Source organism: Sus scrofa, chromosome 1 (genome assembly GCF_000003025.6).
Source record: "Sus scrofa isolate TJ Tabasco breed Duroc chromosome 1, Sscrofa11.1, whole genome shotgun sequence".
NCBI lineage: Eukaryota > Metazoa > Chordata > Mammalia > Artiodactyla > Suidae > Sus > Sus scrofa.
Window position 1 is genome coordinate 102,385,816 of NC_010443.5, and position 23,392 is coordinate 102,409,207.

Consider the following 23,392-nt stretch of genomic DNA (forward strand, 5'->3'; position numbering starts at 1 on the left):
TTCTGTGTCCTTGCTCTGAGTCCAACAGCTGACCCAGGAGTTACTTTGCATGGATGTCAAGTTGATAGTTCTTGTGGTATGTGAAACCCTGAGACCAAACTTGAGCATTTATTTAGGGTTTTATGTTTGTTCTTTGGGTTTTTCATTTCTTTTCGTTTTGGTGCCATTTCCTCCTTGACAGACAGATGTCAAATGGATGAAAGGAGCAACAACAATAACAAAAAACAATCTGGAAGTTCCCTTGTGCCCCAGTGGGTTGAAGATCTGGTATTGCCACAGCTATGGTGCAGTTCACAACAGGTGCACAGGTTTTGTCCTTGGCCTGGGAATTTCCACATTCTGTGGGTGCAGCCAAAACAAACAACCCCCCACCAAAAAAACCCCTTGTTTGTTCTTGTCCAAAAGTGGGACACTCTCAGGGAGAAAAGAAAGGATCCACTTGGTTCCTAAAATCACCAAAAGCCCTATGTCAGAATTCAGCCTTGTTGGTTGATGCCAAGGGAAAAAGCATCCTTTCAATGGTTGAAGATGGTCAATTTCTATTCATGGTTTTATGGTGACTTTTGTATGGCTCTATAGATGTTTAGTTAAAAAAAAAAAGGCCAAGTTCTAGTAAAATTATGAAGCAGAGACCTTGGCACCCAAGTGAGTTATTCATTATCCCAAACTGTCATAGAAATTGATAGACCAATGCTCAAATGCAATTGTCAGAATTTACGTGTTTGCGAATACTCTATTTAAACATAGAACCTCAGTAAATATTTGTGTATTTTTTTCTTTCAGTATATATTTGATATAATTTGTGTACTAAAAAAACATATACAAACATATAAACACTTTTCAGGGTTTCACGTATATCATAAACTATGTCATAGTGTCTATAAGTTCTCTAAAATTTGAAAGATTGAGAAATGCCTAGGGAAAACAGAATTTTTTGACTTAGTACCCTAAGCATGACCATAGTTTTGATAAGGAGATTTTAGGAGAAGAGGTATACCTCTCATGAGAAACACATTCAAAAGGAAGTCATGTTTAAAGCATGGATTTGATCAATTGATCTTAGAATTCTTTTGTAGGAGTTGTGGAAAGTGAACCTGGAACATACATTGTGCTTGATTTTTGCGTACCAGGACTTGAGGCATAAGACAATACTAGAAAAATTTTGGAACATCAGTTTCCTGAGTGAAACCAAAAGTTTGGTAATTTAGGAACACTGATCTTTGTGTTTGGAATGGATTTGGGTAAGAAAAGGGTAGAGATAGGACTACCACTTGTGTTATGATTATAACTGATCAAACATGATCTGATGAGTCTGAGCCAGGCTTTTTCCATGAACAGGCTTTTAAAGAGCAGAACTGGTTCACATGGGTATCTATTTAAAGTCATACCTGTATCTTTTTATTGCATTAGAGCATTAAATGATACTTATGAAAATACTGTATTTCATTCTTTTGAGTTACAGTAAGTTTGGCATTCATTACTAGAAGCTCATACTCATGGGTTAAAAATACAGTACTAAGTTGATAACTTCTTTTAATACTGTTGCTGGTTTGTTACACCACCATGAGATGTGAGTGCTAAAATGCAGCACAATGCTGGCAACATTAATTCAAGTCATATGGGACCTTGTAACCTTAGAATTGCTTTTAGATGTGTGGGCTTTTCTTTGTAGAGGCAAAAAGAAAAAAGTACAAATCATGTTTATAATTTCTCACTATGTCAAATAATCAACTGTTTAAAGTTTTCAAACATTGCATTGTTAAATTTTAAGTAGGAAGTAGTTCTGACCCCTTGTTTATTAAAATCTGAAATCAGCATAAAGTGTGTACTGAATAAGCATGTGGAACCATAGCCAATTTTATTAAGCTTAATTATATTAATATAACCTAATGCCTTATCCCTCTTTCTTCCAGCTAGATGAACTCTATATAAAGGAACAGCTTGTTGAGTATCAATTTGAATTACCCTTTCATTTTAGGTTTTCTATGCTCTAGAACTCTATAATTGAATTTTTTGAATACCGCAGACATTCAGATGTAAAATACAAATTTAGAATTTTATCCAAGTTATGTAACATGACCATATATCTGAATAAATGAAAGTTTCCAGATACTTTATCTGCTTATCACATGTATTTTATTCTTACCCACATTGTATAAAATGTAAAATCCTTGTATGTGAGGATATACTACTCCCAGCTATATCCTTAACTACAAAGTAAAATGCTTAGGGCTGAAGACAAAGATGAAAACTATTAAATAAACAAGTCAGAAATGTATTTGAAAATCTCTTGACCTAAATAACAATTATAACATCTGGCCACTACTCATTTGCCTTGTGTAGTATACATAAAATATCCTCTGTTTAAGTACATACTTTAAATCCACTGAAGCCAATCAATAGTAGATTAATGCACCTTCTTTTGAATAAGCTTAAGACTATATTACATCCAGCTTGAAAACTGTACTTTGAACAGTGAGCCAGGACCCAGGTTAACTAATTCTTCTTGGTCTTCACTCAGTGGTGGATCCAGTACAATTTTAGTTTAGTTCCAGTTAGCTAAATGAGAAAAATAAAATTAGGCCTTGTTTGGTTCCCCCTATAAATTATCTGTATTGTTGAGACAAACACTTCCATGGATTCAGATTCCAAATGAATAATTTTAGTACCCATGTGTATGATAAATTTCAATTGATAAATTTATGTATGTATATATCCATGTTAACATTTCTCTATGGTCTAGAATTCATTGTTCTCACTAAAGACCATAACATTGCACCTCCAGGTCTGTAGGTCTATTTATGAGTGTGGCTATAATGAGTGATGTGCCGTCTTTGGCAGCTTGTACCTATTCCATTTGTGATATTGATAGAATTTCCTGTTTCATATATTCAGTTACCTTGTGGCTTAAAGATGAATCCCTGAAAGGGACATGAAATGCTGCCTTTACCTAGAGTATAAGACATCTCTATAGTATTTCTGCTTATCTTCCATATTAAATTATGATGTTTTAATCTAGGATATATTGCCTTTGCCCTTTCACTCTAACAAAATTTTCATCATATTGTTGAAAAAGTTAGGTTTGTGAGAATTAGTAGACTCAAAACTAACAATAGTTAAAACTGAACACATGGAAATTTGTTACTGGCTAAATATTGATAGAAAATTTCTTGACAAAATTTAAACCTACACCTAGGGAATTTTGATATAGTTAAATCTATAAAAAAATCACAGGAATGTAAATATGATCAAAAAATCTTGACATGAATCCCCAAATTGATGGATGAATCAAATTTTATTGTGAAATTTACATACAGTGAAACCAATTCAAGTAACATTAACATTAAAATAGAATTAGAAATAATTATGATGAATAGAACATGAATCAAGAAATTGTTTAACTCTAGAAAGTAAAATTGCCAATGATCTATCAATAATGGCATGATTCATTTAAATATATTTATAGTCATATAAATGCCTTCATAGTCAAATCATTAGCATCACAAATACCCTTTTATATGTTCATAAAAGGGGGTTCAAGAGGGCAGGGTCCAGATGTTTTCTACCCTTCTCACGTACAACATTATGATGAGGCTTCTCTATCACCATGCTTATTATGCTCAGTGATGGCCAGTTTCTTTACTTGTGTCCTTTCATCTTCCCCTGCTTTTGCTTATGCATCCATATGAATGGATTTTTTACATTATTACAAATGAACATCATAATAGTTACATAAGTTGTTCACTTCTATCCCAGTTTATAGTCCAAATAAATGAAACAGATTACCAAAGAATTTATACACAGTAGGTGGCACAGCCAGGCTAGAAACACAAGCTAGTCTAATTCCAGCTTTAGCATTTGTTCACTCTACCACAGCCATCACAGGCAGATACTGATGACCGTTTACCTGAGGCAGTCAACCCGTGTAAGGGTGTTACTGTAATTGGTTGTTGATATCACCCATCTTTCTTGAAACTGCCCTAGGTTATACCATAGGGCCAGTCCTTCATAAATCCCCACAACTTCACAGTCCAATGTCCAAAGCTGGGTAACAATAAGAACATAGGGTGAGTGATTCAAAAGAACAAGATCTTCTTTACAGGATTACCACGTAATAACTCTGAATAAATATGGAATTTCACTTCTCTGAGCCTCAGTTTGCTCATGTGTAAAATTAGGATGATCTTATTTGCTCCATTTATTTCATAAGGCTTTTGCATTGACCAATAAGAACAAAACATAAGCATCTGGACATCAATGGCAACATCTTTATCATTGCTTTAGTCATAGAAACTACTATCAGGCCAAACATATAATAGTAGTAAATATGAAGAGCAAATGAGATGGATTTTGAGAAGATGCTTTGTACAATAAAATTTTCTATAAGAAACACAAGTGTCATTATTTATTTGGTGATTATTGTGCCTCATCTGAAAGATTTATCCTGTCTTCTTTGTGTTTCCCCTAGGACCACTGAGGTTCCTTTCCCAGACAGAATCTGTCACTGCCTTCATGGGTGACACAGTGCTACTCAAGTGCGAAGTCATTGGGGAGCCAATGCCAACCATACACTGGCAGAAAAACCAACAAGACCTGACTCCCATCCCGGGTGACTCCCACATGGTGGTCTTGCCCTCTGGAGCCTTGCAGATCAGCAGACTTCAACCTGGGGACATTGGGATCTATCGATGCTTAGCCCGGAATCCAGCCAGCTCAAGAACAGGAAATGAAGCAGAAGTTAGAATCTTATCAGGTATCGCAGTGCTCTTTATTCTCCTCAGAATTATATTCTTTATTTACTTTAAAAAATATTATGTAGTTGTTTTTAAGTTCTGTATTTTTCATTGGGTTTAGGTTTATATTTTTTTCTTTTCTAACTGAATCATTAGATGAGGGTATGCCAAAAGTTTTTCTTATTTTTTCATGATTGCCATTGAATTTTCTAGAGAAATAGCTACTTTTTTATATTAGGCTTCATTCATTCACTAATTTCATTAATAGTTAATGAGTGCTTCTTTGTGCAAAGCCCATTGCTAAACTTTTCTTTTTAATTTTTATTGCAATGTAGTTGACTTACAATGTTGTGCTAGTTTGAAGTTTACAGCAAAGTGATTCAGTTATACACACATATAAATATACATATTCTTTTGTTAACATTATTTTCCATTATAGGTTATTGCAAAATATTAAGTGCAATCCCCTCGGCTATATAATAAGTCCTTGTTGGCTGTCTATTTTGTATATAGTAGTGTGTATATTTTTTATTTTATGTTTTATGTGCATATGTATGACTTTGTCACTATGCTGTACAGCAGAAATTTACACAACATTGTCAATCAACTATATGTTAATCAAAATAACCTTGTTATTTAATTTTCCTCTGATAATAGTCTAAAGTATAGTTATTATTATCTCCATTTTCAGAGGATGAAGGTAAGGCTTAGCAAAGTTAAGAGCTTTCCCCAGGTTGATATTTGAACATTAACTTATTCATCCATTCATATGCTCATGTCTGAGAAGCACTGTGATATGTACTATAGATTCAGCAATGACTAAGACTGCCACAACCTGGCTTATTAGTATTTTCACTGAACATGGGCTTGTAAGTAATTATAATAAAGTGTGATTGATATTGTGATAAGGAAAACTGTTTCCCTCCATCTCTTATCTGAGTTTCTCTTCCCTGGAAAATCTCTAAGACTCTGGCCTCAGTTTCCTTTCCAAATAATCAGAGGATAGAATGGATATTTTTCTAAGATCTCTTCCAATAATGGCTACTATCTTATATCTATATAAACTTTATTTTCACATGTAGGGTTTGCTTAGACTCAATTGTGAGAATCACAAATAAAGCAACACTTGAATAATTATGAGTAACAAATTCCTTGTTAAAGCATTGATTTTGGTTTTTGTCTCCACACTCCATTTGTATCACAAGTCCCTCAGGTAGAGGGTAATGTCCCCAAGTCATTCCAAATGCAAACTGTAAATTTGATGAAAGTTTCCAGAGACTTGAATACAGACATCTCTAAAACCTTTTCTCTTTTTTGTGGATTTTCTCCTCTTCTACTCACAGACCTAAATGACTTAAATATATCAATATCCATCATTGATACTGTTGCCTTCCACCTCTAGACAGTGACAAATGCAAATGCAGTATTTATTCCTAACACATACATGCATTTCTTTAAGCATCCATTAGAAACAAAAAATGATTTAAAATATTTATATTCACATACCCTTAAGAATGCATCTATGTCAATCAGATGAGAATCCTAGGTAAGCCACAAAGAATATTGGCAAGAATATGTTTGTCTATCTTAATATGACTGAAAAGTCTGTTTTCCAGTGGTATTAAGGGATAAGTTGGAGTAATTAAATATTAAATCTGAGACGGAAACTTTTGAAAGACACAGAGACATAATCATCACAATGTAAATCACCATTTACATTTATTTGTTCACCTTGTAAAGCACATTTGCATTATAACCCATGGAGATTTATTCAAAACCAAATTCCATATCCTTGATTTGGCTAAAATCAAGATTATGCTATATACTTTGGAAGTATCTGTATATTTCTTATATGAATGAAAATTAATATATTTTAAATCATTACATCTAATGAGAATTTTCCTCCAAGTCCTATGAATTAAAATAGAAACTTAAGAAAAGGACTTATGAATAAACACACACATAATTAGCATATTTGATCAAGCAAGTCCTCTATGCTGTGACCACATAAAAGACCTCCTGAAGGATCATGTTTGTCCCATTTATCTTCAAGCTTGTAAGTTTGTTTAGAGGTCAAATAGAGAAACCCATAAGTACAAAACTGAGTGAATGAATAAATGCTCAATCTCAGCTTTCTCTAGCTGCCATTTGTGGTTTTCTTGTTTTTAAAATCATACTGATACTTAACCAATTTCTACTTTCTATTAAGTACCAATTTGAGGAAGTAATAATTGATAGATATATGGCCCATTCTCCCTTCTAATGTGTATTTAAGAGTAAGATAGAATCAGTTAAAATAGAAATCCATCATATTGTTATCATGACTTAAAAGCATTAAAGCGGTACCTCTATGGTTATCATTATTTGAAAAAACGTATTCTTCCACGGTCATTTGACTATCATATTGACTGATGTACTTAGCTATTTTTGCTTTAGTTTGAAAAATATATGCTAGTTGGAAGTTTTACAATTTCATTCAATATTTGTTTTTTACCACAATTCATAAAAAGATTATTTTCATTTACATGTATATGTGTGTAATCCAGTTCTAAATGATATATAATTTGATGTCCTTATTCAAGTTTATATAGAATACATTTCAAGTTGCCACTTTTATGGGTCATGTGTCTAATTTCACTAAGTAATTGAGACTTATTAAATTAGATTTTAAGAATCAAATAGTTGTTTTGAGATGCTGTCTTTAAGCAATTTAAGTTCATTCACTAAATAAATACTTTATTCAACAAAATTTTGAGTAAATGTTATATACCTGCCATCACACTGGTTGCTAGGAATACAAAATTGGAAAATGATGGCCACCCCTAAAAATATAGTTTAGTGGGATAAATAGAGAATGCAAGTAAATTGTTCTTAAAACAAGAAGTATGGAGTGCCATTACCTTACATAATAGAGAAACACTAATGTTCCAGTTTTGAATACCAAGTTGTGGCTAGGAAAAGAGAAGAGAATGCCAGGAGGAAAGAACCACATCATCAAAATATAGAGAAAAGAGAAAGCAAAGCTTTTCAGGAAACAGCACATATTCTGTTTAACTGGGTCACAGGAAATGTTGGAGAAGAAACTGGAAGGAAGGATGATAAACTGAAGGAAGAAAAGATAAGGTAGAATGTCCACCATTAATCCTGGAGAGGACGGTTCATAAGCTACTAGTAAAGCAGTATCAGTAGGGATTCAGAAATAAGGATGAGTGGGGGGGATATTAAGGCCAGGTCTTGGAGACATATCAGATGTGATATAGGAGGCAGGGGATGGAGTCCAGATTCAGTAGAGGGTAGGTAATGACACGTCTTGCTGAGATTAGGAGCAGGGTAGGGTCGTTATTGTGTTCAAAATAAATTACACATTTTAAAAGATATTTTCCCATAACATTGCATATTTTCAAGATTAATTATTTGCTTCATTCAAAGGTAAAAGTATTGGTAACTAATTTAATTCGTTAATTAATGTCTTAAGGCAAACTAAATTATGAACAGCTGTACATTTTTAACAGAATAAATTGGTATTAAATTATTGTAAAAGTTTTTTGAAATATTGATAACAAAACACTAAGTAAGAGTTGAAATGGTCTGAAATGTCTAACTGTATGTGACGGAGAACATAGGATAAATTGAAGTGGCCGTTTTGATTGTCACGTCTACTTTATTCAGTTCTCATCATGTCTGAGTGCCAAACAGTAGATTGAATTGCTGAATTATAAATCTGCTTTGGGTACTAGGTTGACTAAAATAACTGGCCCATTCACTGGAACTCTGATTTCAGTTTTCTTAATGGCCTAATTGAATTGATCAATTGGTAATTCAATCTGTTGTTCATTCATTTAACTATTATTAGATGACTCTGGGTCCTGGATAGACTTGAATTAAATATCTGCAATTAGAGACATTGACTTCTCATGGAACAAATTGGACTAAAACATATTTTGAATGATTTTTCTCTGTAATACTTATTTTTTATTGAAATAAGGTGGGTTTTTATTGTTTTGTTTTGTCTTTTTAGGGCCACACCCGCAGCATATGGAGGTTCCCAGGCTACAGGTCTAATTGAAGCATAGCTGCCAGCCACTCCAGATCTGAGTTGCATTTGTGGACAGCTCATGGCAATGCTGGATCTGTAACCCACTGAGCAAGGCCAGGGATCAAACCTGCAACCTCATGGTTCCTAGTCAGATTCGTTTCCACTGCGCCACAATGGGAACTCCTGAAATAAATTTTAAATAGAAACCATTCCATAATGTATATTATTTAAAAGGAAAATTATGCTTTTAGTTTTAAAAGAGTCTCACATTTTGCTCATCACTAAGAATATTAACTGATGGATGTGTTAAGCCTTATTGTTTGACAAAATATGACATGTTTCGAAGTTAATTACACTTTGATACCATTTATTTTTATAATTTCTGCAGAATAATGATCTGTAAGGGAAAACATAGGAGACATCCTTTGTTTTGAAATTTACCATTGTCCCAGACAATGAAGGCATATAATTAACATAATGCAGGGAATGGTAAGTTTAGGTAAACATATCCATTTCTAAATCAACACAGACAAGGAATAAATCAATTCTAGGTGGACAATTTGCAACATCTTCATAGAGACTATTACTTTTCTCAATCATCAAGAGAGAGCCATTTGTAGAATGATAACAGTGGATGATAAATCTGGAGTTAGAAGCTGAATCTACCTTATAGAGAACCTTGAGTCCCACATCTAGGAATTTACACTTGATTCTATTCGCTTTATTCATGATTGGGGAGCCTTGGAGATTTTTAAGCAATGACTGCAATAGCATACACATTCATTAAAACAGAAGCAGAGAAGTGAAGCACAAATCAGCTTAACATATTACTTGATATTTTTGTATTGTACTTAATGCTTCTCCCTGAATTGAAGGATTTTCCCCGGTTTCCTTTTTTTTTTTTTTTTTTTTTTTTTTAGGTAGTTTTGAATAAAACTATTTCCTTTGCAGTTAAAAGAACACTCATACCCTTTCATCAATCTAAGTTGGGTAAAATGATTTCTTGTGCTTCTTTTTTATATGCGCTTGGAAAAGAATAAAGTAGAAGACCGTATTATATTTAAACCATGTGAAATTCATGTTTCCTAAATATTACATCAGATTTAATCCAGATTGTATGAAGTGGTTAGCATGTGGACTATGCATCCATTTCCATGGATCTGGTTCATATTGAGTTAATATTGATCAATTAATGAATATTTAAAATTCCCAGTTTGAACTATCATTATTAATAAAAGTTGTTAAAAGCATGGAGTCTGATATCAAAGTACAAATCTCAGTTGTACTGCTTGCAAGTTCTGCAATTAGAATACATTACTTAATCTAAGTATCAATTTATTAACCTTCTAAAATATAGAGAGCAATATCAAATGTTTCATTGGGTGGTTCAGAGACTTCAGTTTTATAGGCCAAGTACAATGCCTGGAATTATTATGTCCTTAGTCAACAATCACAATTTCTTTGGCATCTTAGGAATTCTCATTTTAAAGATTTTGATTCTCATGTCAAGATTTTTTTGATAATACGTTACCTGACTTTGATTCTGGATATCTAAGTATTCATCCACCTACTGGTAGTTAATTACACATGTTTTGTGCTATATATCCATAGTACTCCCTACTTTCTGCATTTCCTTTTCACATCTATTAGAGGTCAGAGTACCCTTCAACCATTCCTCTCTAGTAACTCACTGACATGTGATTGGCACTCTTATCTTTCCATCAACATCATTTCTTTGGCTATAGAAAGTATATCACTAGGGAACTAGCTTAGAAATAAGATTTAGCAGATAAATAAAACTTCCTAATATTTGATCTTTATTAGCCATTACCAATTCTTTTAATCTTCTAAAATCCCAGTTTCCTTATCTGTTAAGAGATTGGACAAGATTAGCCTTTCCAAATCTTCTCACTACCAAGGATCTCTTTTATTATTTTATGCACATTCATCTCAAACCATTCTTTTATAATTACAATGTTTAAGAGTAGAAGTTTTCAGAATTCCTGTTGTGGCGCAGTGGAAACGAATCTGACTAGGAACCATGAGGTTGTGAGTTCGATCCCTGGCCTTGCTCAGTGGGTTAAGGATCTGGCATTGCTGTGGCTGTGGTGTAGGCTGGCAGCTATATCTCCGATTGGACCCCTAGCCTGAGAAACCCCATATGCCGCAGGTGTAGCACTACAAAGCCAAAAAAAAAAAAAAAAAGAGTGGAAGTTTTCTGGATAAATTCTAATTATTGAGAACCATAAGGCCATGACGAAGCACAACAATTAGGGGTCAATCAATCTCATAATATAGTAGATTTTTCTACTTTTATGTTAATTCAAAAACAGTTTTGGAGTTCCCATCGTGGTGCAGTGGTTAACCAACCCAACTAGGAACCATGAGGTTGCGGGTTCGATCCTTGCCCTTGCTCAGTGGGTTAACGATCCAGCGTTGCCGTGAGCTGTGGTGTAGGTTGCAGACGCGGCTCGGATCCAGCGTTGCTGTGGCTCTGGTGTAGGCTGGTGGCTACAGCTCCGATTCAACCCCTAGCCTGGGAACCTCCATATGCCGCAAGAGCAGCCCAAGAAAATGGCAAAAAGACAAAAAAAAAAAAAAAGACAAAAACAGTTTTAAGTCAGTTTATATTGTTACACAAGCAGACCCCCCCCCCAAAAAAAAAGGTCCTTTTTTTTTGTATGCAACTGACTGAGGCTAGACAGTGAACTGACCAAGTTCCTGTCTTGATTTGCCCCCGTGGATGATATGATAACAGTATCCTCTCCTTTATTGGAGTCTAAGCTGGGCAGAGCTCAGAAACCAATGGACAATCATGCTGTATAAATTATATGCTTTAGTCATTTTAGATTAGATCTTTTTTTAAATGTTTTAGTTATTTTCCCAATACATTTTTGTTCTTCTGTACAGCATGATGACCTAGTTACACATACATGTATACATTCTTTTTTCTTACATTATCATGCTTCATCATAAGTGTCTAGACATAGTTCCCAGTGCTATAAAGCAGGATCTCATTGCTAATCCATTCCAAAAGCAATAGTTTGCTTTTATTAACCCCAAGCTCCCAATCCACCCCACTTCCTCCCCCTCCCCCTTGGAAACCACATCTGTTCTCCAAGTCCATGATTTTCTTCTCTGTGGGAAGGTTCATTTGTGCTGTATATTAGATTTCAGATATAAGTGATTTCATATGGTATGTCTTTCTCTTTCTGACCTATTTCACTCAGTATGAGAGTCTTTAGTTCCGTCCATGTTGCTGCAAATGGCATTATTTTGTTATTTTTTATGGCTGAGTAGTATTCCATTGTGCATATATATCACATCTTCCTAATCCAATCATTTTTTAACCAATGCAAGATGACTGAGGTGACCAGAGTTTCACATGGAGTGGTTGAAATACCATTCAGGTAAAACAAAGTCTCACATGTTAGGAAATCTCAGCTGACTTCTTTGGGTATATAAGACAATGCACAGACAAAGGAACAAGTCTTTATGTCCCAGTGCTACTTTGGGGGTGATCAGCAAGGTTTAGTATTCCAAGTTGGAAGTACTTGGAATACTGGGTGGGTCTTTTTCTTGCCATTGATATTGACATTTTGGCCTCGACAATAGGCATTTTTGGCATTTTTCTTATCATGTCTATCATTCTAATATTACTACTGATCTCTCCTTCACCAAATCCACTGGTTTTTCTATGGTCATCCTTGACCTTGAGGGAGGTTAGATATCCATTATAGTATCTTATCTTAACTTTCATTCTCCAAAAGGTTGATATTTCACATGAGGTCAAAAGCCAAAAAAATATGCTTGAAAAGGAGAGAGCCTGTCTCTTCCTAAGAGTCTATTGGGCTGACTTATGGTCACATCTGCATTTACTATGAATATGACACTTAGTAGCCCTGGGTGGGTGACTGAAGGGTCAGTAATCTTCCATCACTTACATACATAGAAGAGGCTTTCTCCAGGTGTATGTGGAATCCAAATCCATAAACTATTGAGTGCAGAAGTGACAGAAATTATGAAAGAAGTGGTAGAACTTCCTTCTCTGGGCCACTTTATTCCTTGAGCATAAAAAAAGACATACTTAGTCATGACTTATGAGCACAGCTTCATTGATTCAACATTGGACAAACAGGAAATATTCTGAATACTGACGGTTCTTGATCAAAAACAAGTGTTAGAGCAACAAATCCATTAATTTTTCTGAAAAGTTTTAAGTCTGCTTAGGTCCCCTAAACTAAATTTGGCACATAATAATGGCAACAATAGCTTTCTGGGATTCTACTGTCAGCTGTAGATTTTTTTTAAAAAAAGTATTCTATAAAAGAAAAATCACTTCCTTCAGATCTGCTATAAAATGAAACTGATAGACTCAAAATTTGCCTGTGAGACAGAAGGGAAATATAGCCACATGCCAATGATAAGAATAGACACTCCCTGTCTTCTTCCAAGCTCTAGCTACAAATAGAAATATGTGTGTGTACATGGAGACATAAAGAGGAAATATGAGCAGATGTAGGAATATTTACAGAAAAAGTGCTATTTTTAGTACTGAATTGGTAAGCGAGGAAGGAAAGTAATGGAATCCTAGAGCTTCTGAGAAATGGCTCCCTTCTGCCTCTCTCTACAAACTCCTTTTGGCCAGATGGAGTTTTTCATTTTTTATTAAATAAATGTTGATTCCTGTGATCCGCATGGATTAGGCTTGTTTTTTAATAAAAGACACTTTAAACACAGAGTTAGAAGGAGTTTTGTGGAGTGTTTTGCTTAGAGCACATATGATGGTACCTACCGGTGTTTGAAAACACATGGTGTCTTCTGACTTTCCTAAGACAGAACCAGATGGGAGATGGCTGAGGAGCCAGCAGGTGGACAGGTTAGCTTGAAACTGAGGATATCAAGGAAACTAGCTCTGCTAAGTTAAATTAATTTGTAATGCTTATGCCTTGGAAGAAATCAAAGAGAATATCTCATGCTATTCTACAGTGCCCTTTTGTTTCCAGTTGGAAAAGTGTTTGCTATTCCATTGAGGTAGAAATTTAAGAACACTAGATTATACAATGAGAAAAAAAAAAAGGTTTTGTATTCAGAAAGCATACAAGTTAAAAGCATGTACTACTCATTTTAAGGAAGACAGTTATTAAATTGTGAAAACTAGTATTTTTTTTTTTTGTTACTGACACAGATGCCAACAGTCCATAATTAAGTTTCTCTATACCTTAGTTATTCTTTAGATTTTGCCACCAAAGTTGAGTGTTATTACTAAACAATAGTTTAGGAAAATGGCCATATTAAAAAAAATATATATCATTGTCCCTACTGTTGAGCACAGAGAACTCTACCCAATATTCTGTGATAATCTACATGGAAAGAAGAATCTGAATGACAATGGATGTGTATACATATATAACTGAATGACATTGTTGTACAACAGAAATTATTACAACCTTGTAAATCAACTATACTGAAATAAAGCATTTAAAGCATTTAAAAAAAATAGATTTTTCCAGTGCAAAAAAACCCATTGTCATTTTATGGTAAGAATGTATTCCAGTTTGCCCAGGATAGTCCTGACCATACAGGATGTCTTAGAATAATTGCATTTCATTCTGAAACATATCCAAGGTTGGATAATTTATATATTCAACCTGGTCAGATGTCATAAAGGAAGACAAAATTACATGGCTGTGAGGCATTTGGGAAAACTTATGAATGCGGAGAGTCAAATCTAGCTTCTAGCTGGCCTCACAAACTCAGTAAAATTCGGCTAGTGTAAGGTCTAATAGAAACTTTTTTTGGAAATATCTTTAAATTGAAAATATTCTCTCCACTTTCACTAGTGCACTTTCTCCATGACTCTTTGGGTCATGGGCCCTGAAGATGGTTGAGTTCTTATTTCCAAATATATGAAGTGTAGGTTAAATATGTCAGATTATATGACCCCAGATGCTTTTAAATTTGCAATAGTAGTCTCTTGCTAAAAGACATTGATGGGAAATATTTAAGTTTTGCACTGATTGACTAACTGAAAAATTATTATGAGGAGGAGGAGGAAGAGGAGGTAGAAGGGGAGGGAAAAAAGTGTAATTACTTTGTCAATTTGTACTTTTGCTTAGAAGATGCAAAATTATCCCTTTGTTGAAAAGAAATAGACTTCTTGAATGTCTCAGAAAACTGGCACTGTTGAAACTGTGGCTATATCAGTTCTTCAAAATATGGTCCATGAACCCTTGGCATTTCTCTAGATGATCAGGGGATTGGTGAAGTTAAACCTGTTTTAATAAAAATACTGATTTTTTCAGATATGTTTTCACCATGTTGATCTAAAGAAGGTCTTTGATGAAGCAGTGAAAATAATTAGTTTTATTAAATCTCAATCCTTAAATATATTTTTAATATTGTACCTGTCAAAATGGGGACTACATGGGAGTTCCTTGGTGGTCTTAGTGTTTAAGATTTGGTGCTTTCACTGCTAAGGCCTGGGTTCAATCCCTGACCTGGAATTGGACATCCCACATCAAGCCACTGCAGGCCAAAGCCAAAAATAAAGGGGGGATGGGATTCACATTGAGAATATCAATGTGCAGTGTTTTTTGAGGGGTAAATATTTCTATAATCATTTGTATTTCGAGATGAGTAAGCTGCTTTTTTATGGAACATCATTCTTACTTGAAAGGACAATCAACAGGAAAACTATAGCTATTCAGACTTGAGTACTAGTTAGACATTTTCTAAAAAAAAAAAAAAGAAAAAAAAATATGGAGTGAGTCAGTCAGTTCAAGGAAAACAGCATTTGCTGCCAAGGATGAAATTCAAGCTATTAAGTTAAAATTAGAAATTTTGAAAACTTGTATCTGTCATGAGGATCTTGACAGCTTTGCAACAGGAAAAAGCCCTTCTGATGGGACTAGTTGTGATAGTAAAAAGTAAGATTTTTTTGATACAGTATAATAAAATGTGTCAACATTTGGAAGATCTGTCTAATTCAGCATATTATTCCAAATGACCATTGATTGATGTGACAGAATCAAGCATGGGTAAAAGATATATTCAAAACTCTAGATAGACCAATGGATTTTTGTATAACATAACATAAAATGTTTATTGATATGTTGTCAGATTTCACAGTACAATTAACTTTCAGGAAACTACTTATTGAATTTTGATGTAGTCCCATAGGATAAACTCTACAATGATCTGAAAAGGCTGTGAAAATACACCTTCCTTTTCCCACCACTTATCTATTCAAGGTCATCATTTTTATGTAATTTAACCAAATCAGCATATCGGAACAAAGGGAATACAGAAAGCAACACATTAGTTTAGTTATTTAACATGAAACCAGTAATTAAAAAATTACAAAAATAGGAGTTTCCATTGTGGCTCAGCAGGTTAAGGACAGGTTGTATCCCTGAGGATGTGTGTTCAATCCCTGGCCTCCCTCAGTGTCTTAAGGATCTGACATTGCCATAAGCTGTGTTGTAGATCACAGATGCAGCTCAGATCCAGTGTTGCCGTGACTGTGGTGTGGGTCTCCAGCTGCAGCTCTGATTTGACTCCAAGCCCAGTAACTTCCATATGCCACAGGAACATCTATTAAAAAAAAAAAATTACAAAAATGTAAAGTATTACTATTCTTCTCACTAACAGTTTTGTATTGGGACGTATAGTTATTTTTAAAAATATTATCTTTGGTGAGGGGTAAATAATTGAAAAAATATATATTTTAATCTCTTTTTTATTTTAATATGGTAACTATGTACAGCTATAACCCTACATAATCAAAAGCTCTTTGGGAGCCCCAGTAATTTGTAAGAATACCAATCATTCCTGAGAATAGTTTGAGATCCATAGTTACATTAGGATTTATTTTCCTGATGACTATAGATCAGTTTTCTCTGACTCAGATGATTAAGTCAAAGTAGGCCAAATTTTCCATTTAAAAAATTATTTTGAAAAGAAAGAAGGAAAGATGGGGGAGGGAGAAAAAAAGAGAGAAATGCTTAAGTAAAACTAACACATTGCCCTAACATGTCTCTACAGCTAAATGCAATCTGCCTCTATCAGAGATCAGTATCACTGTGACTCTTTTCTCTTTATTTGCAGACCACTCTCTTGGTCTTTGAGGAGAATTAGCTGTACTTCACCAGGATGACAGTGAGATCAGATCAGAAAGTGAGGCTAACATTTGCCTCCCAAACAGGAAGAAGCTTAACTGGGTTTTAGTCCAAGTAAATCATGACTGCCTATAAACACTTGTGAAATTGTATTCATTCACTTCCATGAGCATGGTATTAAAGAGGTCTGTTTTTGAACTTTTTAATTTAGGGACTGTACTGAATCTGTAGATTGCTTTGGGTAGTATGGTCATTTTTACAATATTTTTCCAACCCAGGAGCATGGAGTATCTCTCCATTTCTTTATATCTTCTTTAATTTCCTTGGATAGTGTTTTATAATTCTCAGCATGTAAGTCTTTTACCTCCTTGGTCAGGTGTATTTCCAGGTATTTGATTTTTGGGGGTGCAATTTTAAAAGGCATTGTATTTTTGTATTCCTTTTCTAATAATTCACTGTTCATATACAGTAATGTGACTGATTTCTGAATGTTAATCTTATATCTTGCTACTTTGCTGAATTTGTTAATCAGTTCAAGTAGTTTTTGGGTTGAATCCTTAGAGTTTTCTATATATAGTATCATGTCATCTGCCAACAGTGACAGTTTTTCCTCTTCTCTTCCTATTTGGATGCCTTTTTTTCTTTTGTTTGTCTGATTGCTGTGGTTAGGACTTCCAGTACTATGTTGAATAACAGTGGTGAGAGGTGGACATCCTTGTCTTGTTCAAGATTTTAGTGGGAAGGCTTTCAGCTTTTCTCCCTTGAGCATTATATTTGCTGTGGTTTTGTCATAAATGGCTTTGATTATGTTAAGGTATGTTCCCTCTATACCCACTTTGGTAAGAGTTTTGATCATGAATGGATGTTGGACTTTGTCAAATGCTTTTTCTGCATCTATTTTTTTTTTAATTTCAAAATATGATATCAGCAGAAAAATCTTTTTTTCTGGGTTGATTTTGAAGCCATTGACAAATATGTTTTCTAGACTCCAGCATTGCCTTTCCCTCTTATTTTTTTAATTTTAAAACATATTACACATACATAAAAGTATATGAATCATGTGCCAATTTGAAGAATAAAAACAAAATGCCCATTTGTGTGTACCTTTCACCAATGTATGAAATAGAGCGTTTCAAACTAGTATTCAATGGCATGATGAAATCATGTTTATTAATTTCCTGGAAATTTTTTTCTCATATTCTATTAGCTGAGTAACTCTATTTGGATGTGAATAGTCAGTAGCCATACAGCAAGAATAAAAATATGTTTATAAAAAATTACTAATTCCATCATAGGTGAATTAAAATCAATTTAATCAGCAAAAGTCATGGCCTAAAATTTTAAGTTTATTCCTCCCAGGGATTTTTCACCTATGTTATTATAGAGCCTGGAGGGAGAGTTTCATTTGCTCTTATATATGTGTTTTGTGTTTTAGTCATTAACTTTTATAATTTCTTTGTTCTTCATATAATTTTCATCTACTTGGCAACATCAGAGTTTAAAATAACTCTTTACTCTAAAAATATTGTATGTTCTATTTAGTAAAAAAAATTTAGGGAAGTTCCCGTCGTGGCGCAGTGGTTGGTGAATCCAACTAGGAACCATGGAGTTGAGGGTTCGATCCCTGCCCTTGCTCAGTGGGTTGATGATCCGGCATTTCCGTGAGCTGTGGTGTAGGTCGCAGACGCAGCTTGGATCCTGCGTTGCTGTGGCTCTGGTGTAGGCTGGCGGCTACATCTCCAATTGGACCCCTAGCCTGGGAACCTCCCATATGCCGCGGGAGCGGCCCAAGAAATAGCAAAAAGACAAAAAAAATTAAATTAAATTAAATTAAATTTAAAAAAATAAAAAATTTAGGAAATACAGAAAAACCTAAAGATGAAAATAAAAACCACCCACAGCTTAATCACACAAAGGTATCCTTGGCAACTATATACCCATTCTCCCCATTTTAACACTTGAAGATATTTCTTGATGCTCTTCCTTTAAAAAAAAAAAATTTAGAGGAGGAGAATAAGGTATATGTCAAGTTCAGTAATGTCTCTGTAAATACCAGAATCACCCTAATAGTACAAATCAGAAACCAAAAGTCCAACTAAAACCAACAAAAAGTTACTTGGTATTTTAAATGGCTAGATGGATTTTGTTTTATTTTGGTTTTCATGGGTATGTCTCAGGTTTTATACATACATACATACATACATATATATATATACAAAATTGCATATATGTATAAGATGTACATATATATGTATATGTGTATATATATGTAAAACTGTATATATATACATACATATGTTTAAGCTGTATATATACATGTATTTATGTATAATCTGTATATATGTATAAGCTGTATAACAAACCACTCCAAAAGGTAGTGACTTAAAATGAGAAATAAGCATAGTCTTGCCATAGCTAACAATCTGGCTCCAAGATATTTACAGAATTGAGTTGCAAAGTTTTGTCTAAACAAAAATCTGTAAGTAGACCTTTATGGTGTATTTGTTCATAGTTACCAAAACTGGAAGCAATAAAAGTATCTTTCAATAGACAAATGAACAAACAGACTTTAGTACACCTATACAATGGAAAAATATCCAGCAATAAAAATAAATAAGCTTTTAATCATAAAAAGGTATGTAAGGGAGTTCCCATTGTGGCTCAGAAGGTTAAGAACCTGACTAGTATCCATGAAGATGTGGGTTTGGTCCCTGGCTTTGCTCAGTGGGTTAAGGATTAGGTGTTGCCATGAGCTGTGCTGTAGGTCGCAGATGCAGCTGGAATCTTGCATTGCTGTGGCTGTGGTGTAGGCTGGCGGCTGCAGCTCCAATTCAGCTGTGGGTGTGTCCCTAAAAGGACAAAAAAAAAAAAAAAAAAAAAAAAAGAGGTATAGAAGAACCCCAAATGCATATGAGTAGGCCAAAGAAGATCTATCTGGAAAGTCTACATACTGTAAAATTACAGCTTTTTGATATTCTGGAAAAGATACTATTGAAATAGTGACAAGACTATTGATCGCCTGTAGTTTGAGATGTAGATAGTAAGTGAAGGATAAACAAGTGAAACTCAGTAGGATTTTTTTGAGGGAGGGAACTATTCTACATGCTTCCATAATGTTGGATATATAATGTTGTATATTTGACAAACCCAAAGAGTGAACTTCAATGTATAATATGGACTGTGGTTGATAATAATGCATCAGTATCACTACACTCATTTTAATGAATGTACCAATCTAATGTAGGATGTCAATAATAGAAAAAATTGAATGTCAGGAATGGGGGACTAATATGTGGGAAGTCTCTGTACTATTTGTTCATTTTTTTTTGTAAATTAAAATATGGAAATAACAAAATTTTTAAAAATAACCACTTTGTATTGCACAACTTTGTTTCTGATAAAAGAAATGTAATTGTTGGAGTTAAAATTTTAGCTCTTCCATGGGTAAATAAGTAGTATTGCACATAAGTTGCAAGATAAATTTTCTTTTAGTTGGAACATAAAATTACATAGATATTATTTGATATTTTCTGTGAGAATAATACCACACAGTATATGGTTATTATAGTAGTGTAGTATGATACATATATGTAGCTGAAACATTTCTGCTGAAAAACAGGTGGTGAAAATCAGCCATTCAGATAGATAGGCATTATAAAGACAGCTATTTATAAATGTACATTTTGTGAAACTGTTCATTTCAGGAATTTTAAGTTTAAGCCACATTTTTCTTCGAAACATTTCCATTCTTTTGAAAAGTCATTTTCAGGAAAGGAATTGGTAGTTCCCTTTGTGGATCAGCAGTAATGAACCCCACTAGAATCCATGAGGACGTGGGTTCGATCCCTGGCCTTGTTCAATGGGTTAAGGATACGGCGTTGCTGTGAGCTGTGGTGTAGATTGCAGACTGGGCTCAGATATGATGTTGCTCTGGCTGTGGCATAGGCTGACAGCTACAGCTCTGATTTGACCCCGAGCCTGGGAAATTCCATATGCCTCAGGTGTGCCCCCCCCAAAAAAAAGGAGGAAATGAAACATATTACCAGCAATTTTGAAAAGTTTGGAGACATTTTATTTACAATATTGGTTTAATAAAAATTAACACGTTTTGAAAAGTCTTTCAATATTTCCATTGTGAAGAGTATTTATTTTTGTTGCTGTCACAACTGGAAACATATGTGAGAAGACTGAGAAAGTGTGAATTTCTCTTTCTTCACACAAGGAGTACTTTAGATGACAATTACTATTCTAGCTATTAACTAGAGAATTGGTGTTCTTTTATTAATCTGTAATCAGCCTATGTGGAATTGGGTCAGGCAAAGTAAATTAACATCAGTGTTAAATAGTGTCCCAGAGGAGTTTCCTTCATGGCTCAGTGGTAACGAACCCGACTGGTATCCATGAGGATGCAGGTTCTATCCCTGGCTTTGATCAGTGGGTCGGGAATCCAGCAGTGCCATGACCTGTAGTGTAGGTACAGATATGGCTCAGAGCTGATGTTGCTGTGGCTGTGGTGTAGGCCAGCAGCTACAGCTCAGATTCAACCTCTACCCTGGGAAATTCCATGTACTGTGGGTGTGACCCTAAAAAAAAAATGTGTCCCAGAGCTTCTCCCCACCTCACTTCCTCTCTGATCATGACCGTGGACCACAGTATTATTACCCAGATACACTTAACCTCCTTTGTTATTTCTTCATTCATCCCAGTCCTGGTGTTGAGGCATCTTATCTTAAAGAAATGAGTTTTTTGAGTCATAGTAATTCAGTCAGCAGGTCAGGTCAGAGGTTATTATACAATTGGAAAGACTTCCTCCAAGTTACCCTCACTATAAGACTACTCCTGGTATGCCCGAGACATTAGGAGGGGGATTTATATGGAAGGTGAAAGAGAAGCTCTTAACTGTCACAGAAATTTTTCCTGACAGTGTTGAACCCTGGGCTTAGGATTCCGTGAATATTTTTGCTTATTCCACCTGCTAATAATCTTAGCAGTTTTGGATCAAATGAGTTCTCAGGTCAATAGAATGAGTCGTTATATTGGATAAGATACTTTTTCAGTTACCTGCTAGTAAAAATGAATAATGTTGGAGTTCCCTGGTGGCCTAGTGGTTAAGGACTTGGCATTGTCACTGCTATGGCTCGGTTTCGATCCCTGGTTCAAGAACTTTCATGTGCCATGGTGTGGAAAAGTCAAATAAAATAAAAAAAAATACTACATCATATACCTATTTTTGAGAATAATATGATATAGATAGAACCAGGAAAAGCATTGGGTGAATAAAAAGGATGTTCCCCATTTACCCAAAGTCTCAGCTCTAGGGACAAACATATTCTTTGCAAAGTTTTTAAAAATTAAAAATAAACAGCTTGGAAATAGCCAAACTCATTGTTATAAAAAACAAACTTTAGTGTAACTCCCATTTCGAAGATGACTAGGTATTTCTCAGAGCCTACTGGAGTCTACTCCTCAGTAGTTACATGTTATTTACCATAGTTCTAACATGTTTTTTTATCTTATTTCCCAAAACACAGAAGCAACACACAAAGCAGAAGGAAGTGGAATAGGTATTAGCGACAGGCAAACCAAAAATATCAAAAAGCTTCCGGCATAACATTTAGAAAAAGTACTAATACAATCATGTCCTTTAATTATGATAAGTCATCAAGTCCTGTAGCCCATAAGAGTGATGTGTAGTCTCAAACTTTTCCCTTTGCCTTGTACCATGATATTATCAGCAGCTAAGAATATTCTAATGTCATCATGCTAGAGACAAGGCATAGAAAAACTCTTCTAGGAGTCTGTTTTGTTAAGTTTCATTGACTTCTTTCCATTTTTGTTTCCTTCCTCTTCATCACAGTGTCTTGTTAGAAAAAAAATGGTTCCAGCTACATCATTTTTCCTTGCATTGTTTTTCATAAAAGATGCAATCCTGTGTTTTTTCCCCACAGATCCAGGACTGCACAGGCAGCTGTATTTTCTGCAAAGACCATCCAATATAGTAGCCATTGAAGGAAAGGATGCCATCCTGGAATGTTGTGTTTCTGGGTATCCTCCCCCAAGTTTTACCTGGTTACGAGGAGAGGAAGTCATCCAACTCAGGTATTATAAATTTAGGACTTTTGTGAAGTGTATGTTTATCTGTCTTTAAATGGACACAAATACCTAATAATACCAGAGTTTATGTTAATAATTGAATATTCTTCCCACGTTCCTTAGCATTAGACTGTATATCAAACACATTTACCCACTGGGCTAAAGGAATGAGAGTAAAAAATCCATTGAATTCCATTCTAAAAGGAAATTTTGAAAGCCAGAGTCGCCCTTAAAATGGTCCTACCCAAAGAGCCTTTAGTAAAGATACTTTGGAAAATCTCATCCTAATGAATTCGTATGGAAAGTGAAATATTTCTTAAGAAACCGTTTCCTGAATACAAATAGATTGCATACCATTATAGAGTCTATATGTGGTTTTTAGGGCTGCACCTGCGGCATATGGAAGTTCT

At 34.6% G+C, this 23,392-nt stretch overlaps 1 protein-coding gene across 6 annotated transcripts in view; it reads left to right on the plus strand.

Moving 5' to 3' along the window:
• The window catches only part of DCC (DCC netrin 1 receptor), a 1,568,393-nt gene that overhangs the window by 867,187 nt on the left and 677,814 nt on the right, over positions 1 to 23,392 (plus strand). For all 6 annotated transcript variants that reach the window (XM_021073445.1, XM_021073448.1, XM_021073456.1 and 3 more), the window contains 2 exons: positions 4,469 to 4,753; positions 22,838 to 22,988. In XM_021073445.1, coding sequence (XP_020929104.1) covers positions 4,469 to 4,753; positions 22,838 to 22,988 — 436 coding nt within the window. The remainder of the gene's footprint in view (positions 1 to 4,468; positions 4,754 to 22,837; positions 22,989 to 23,392) is intronic.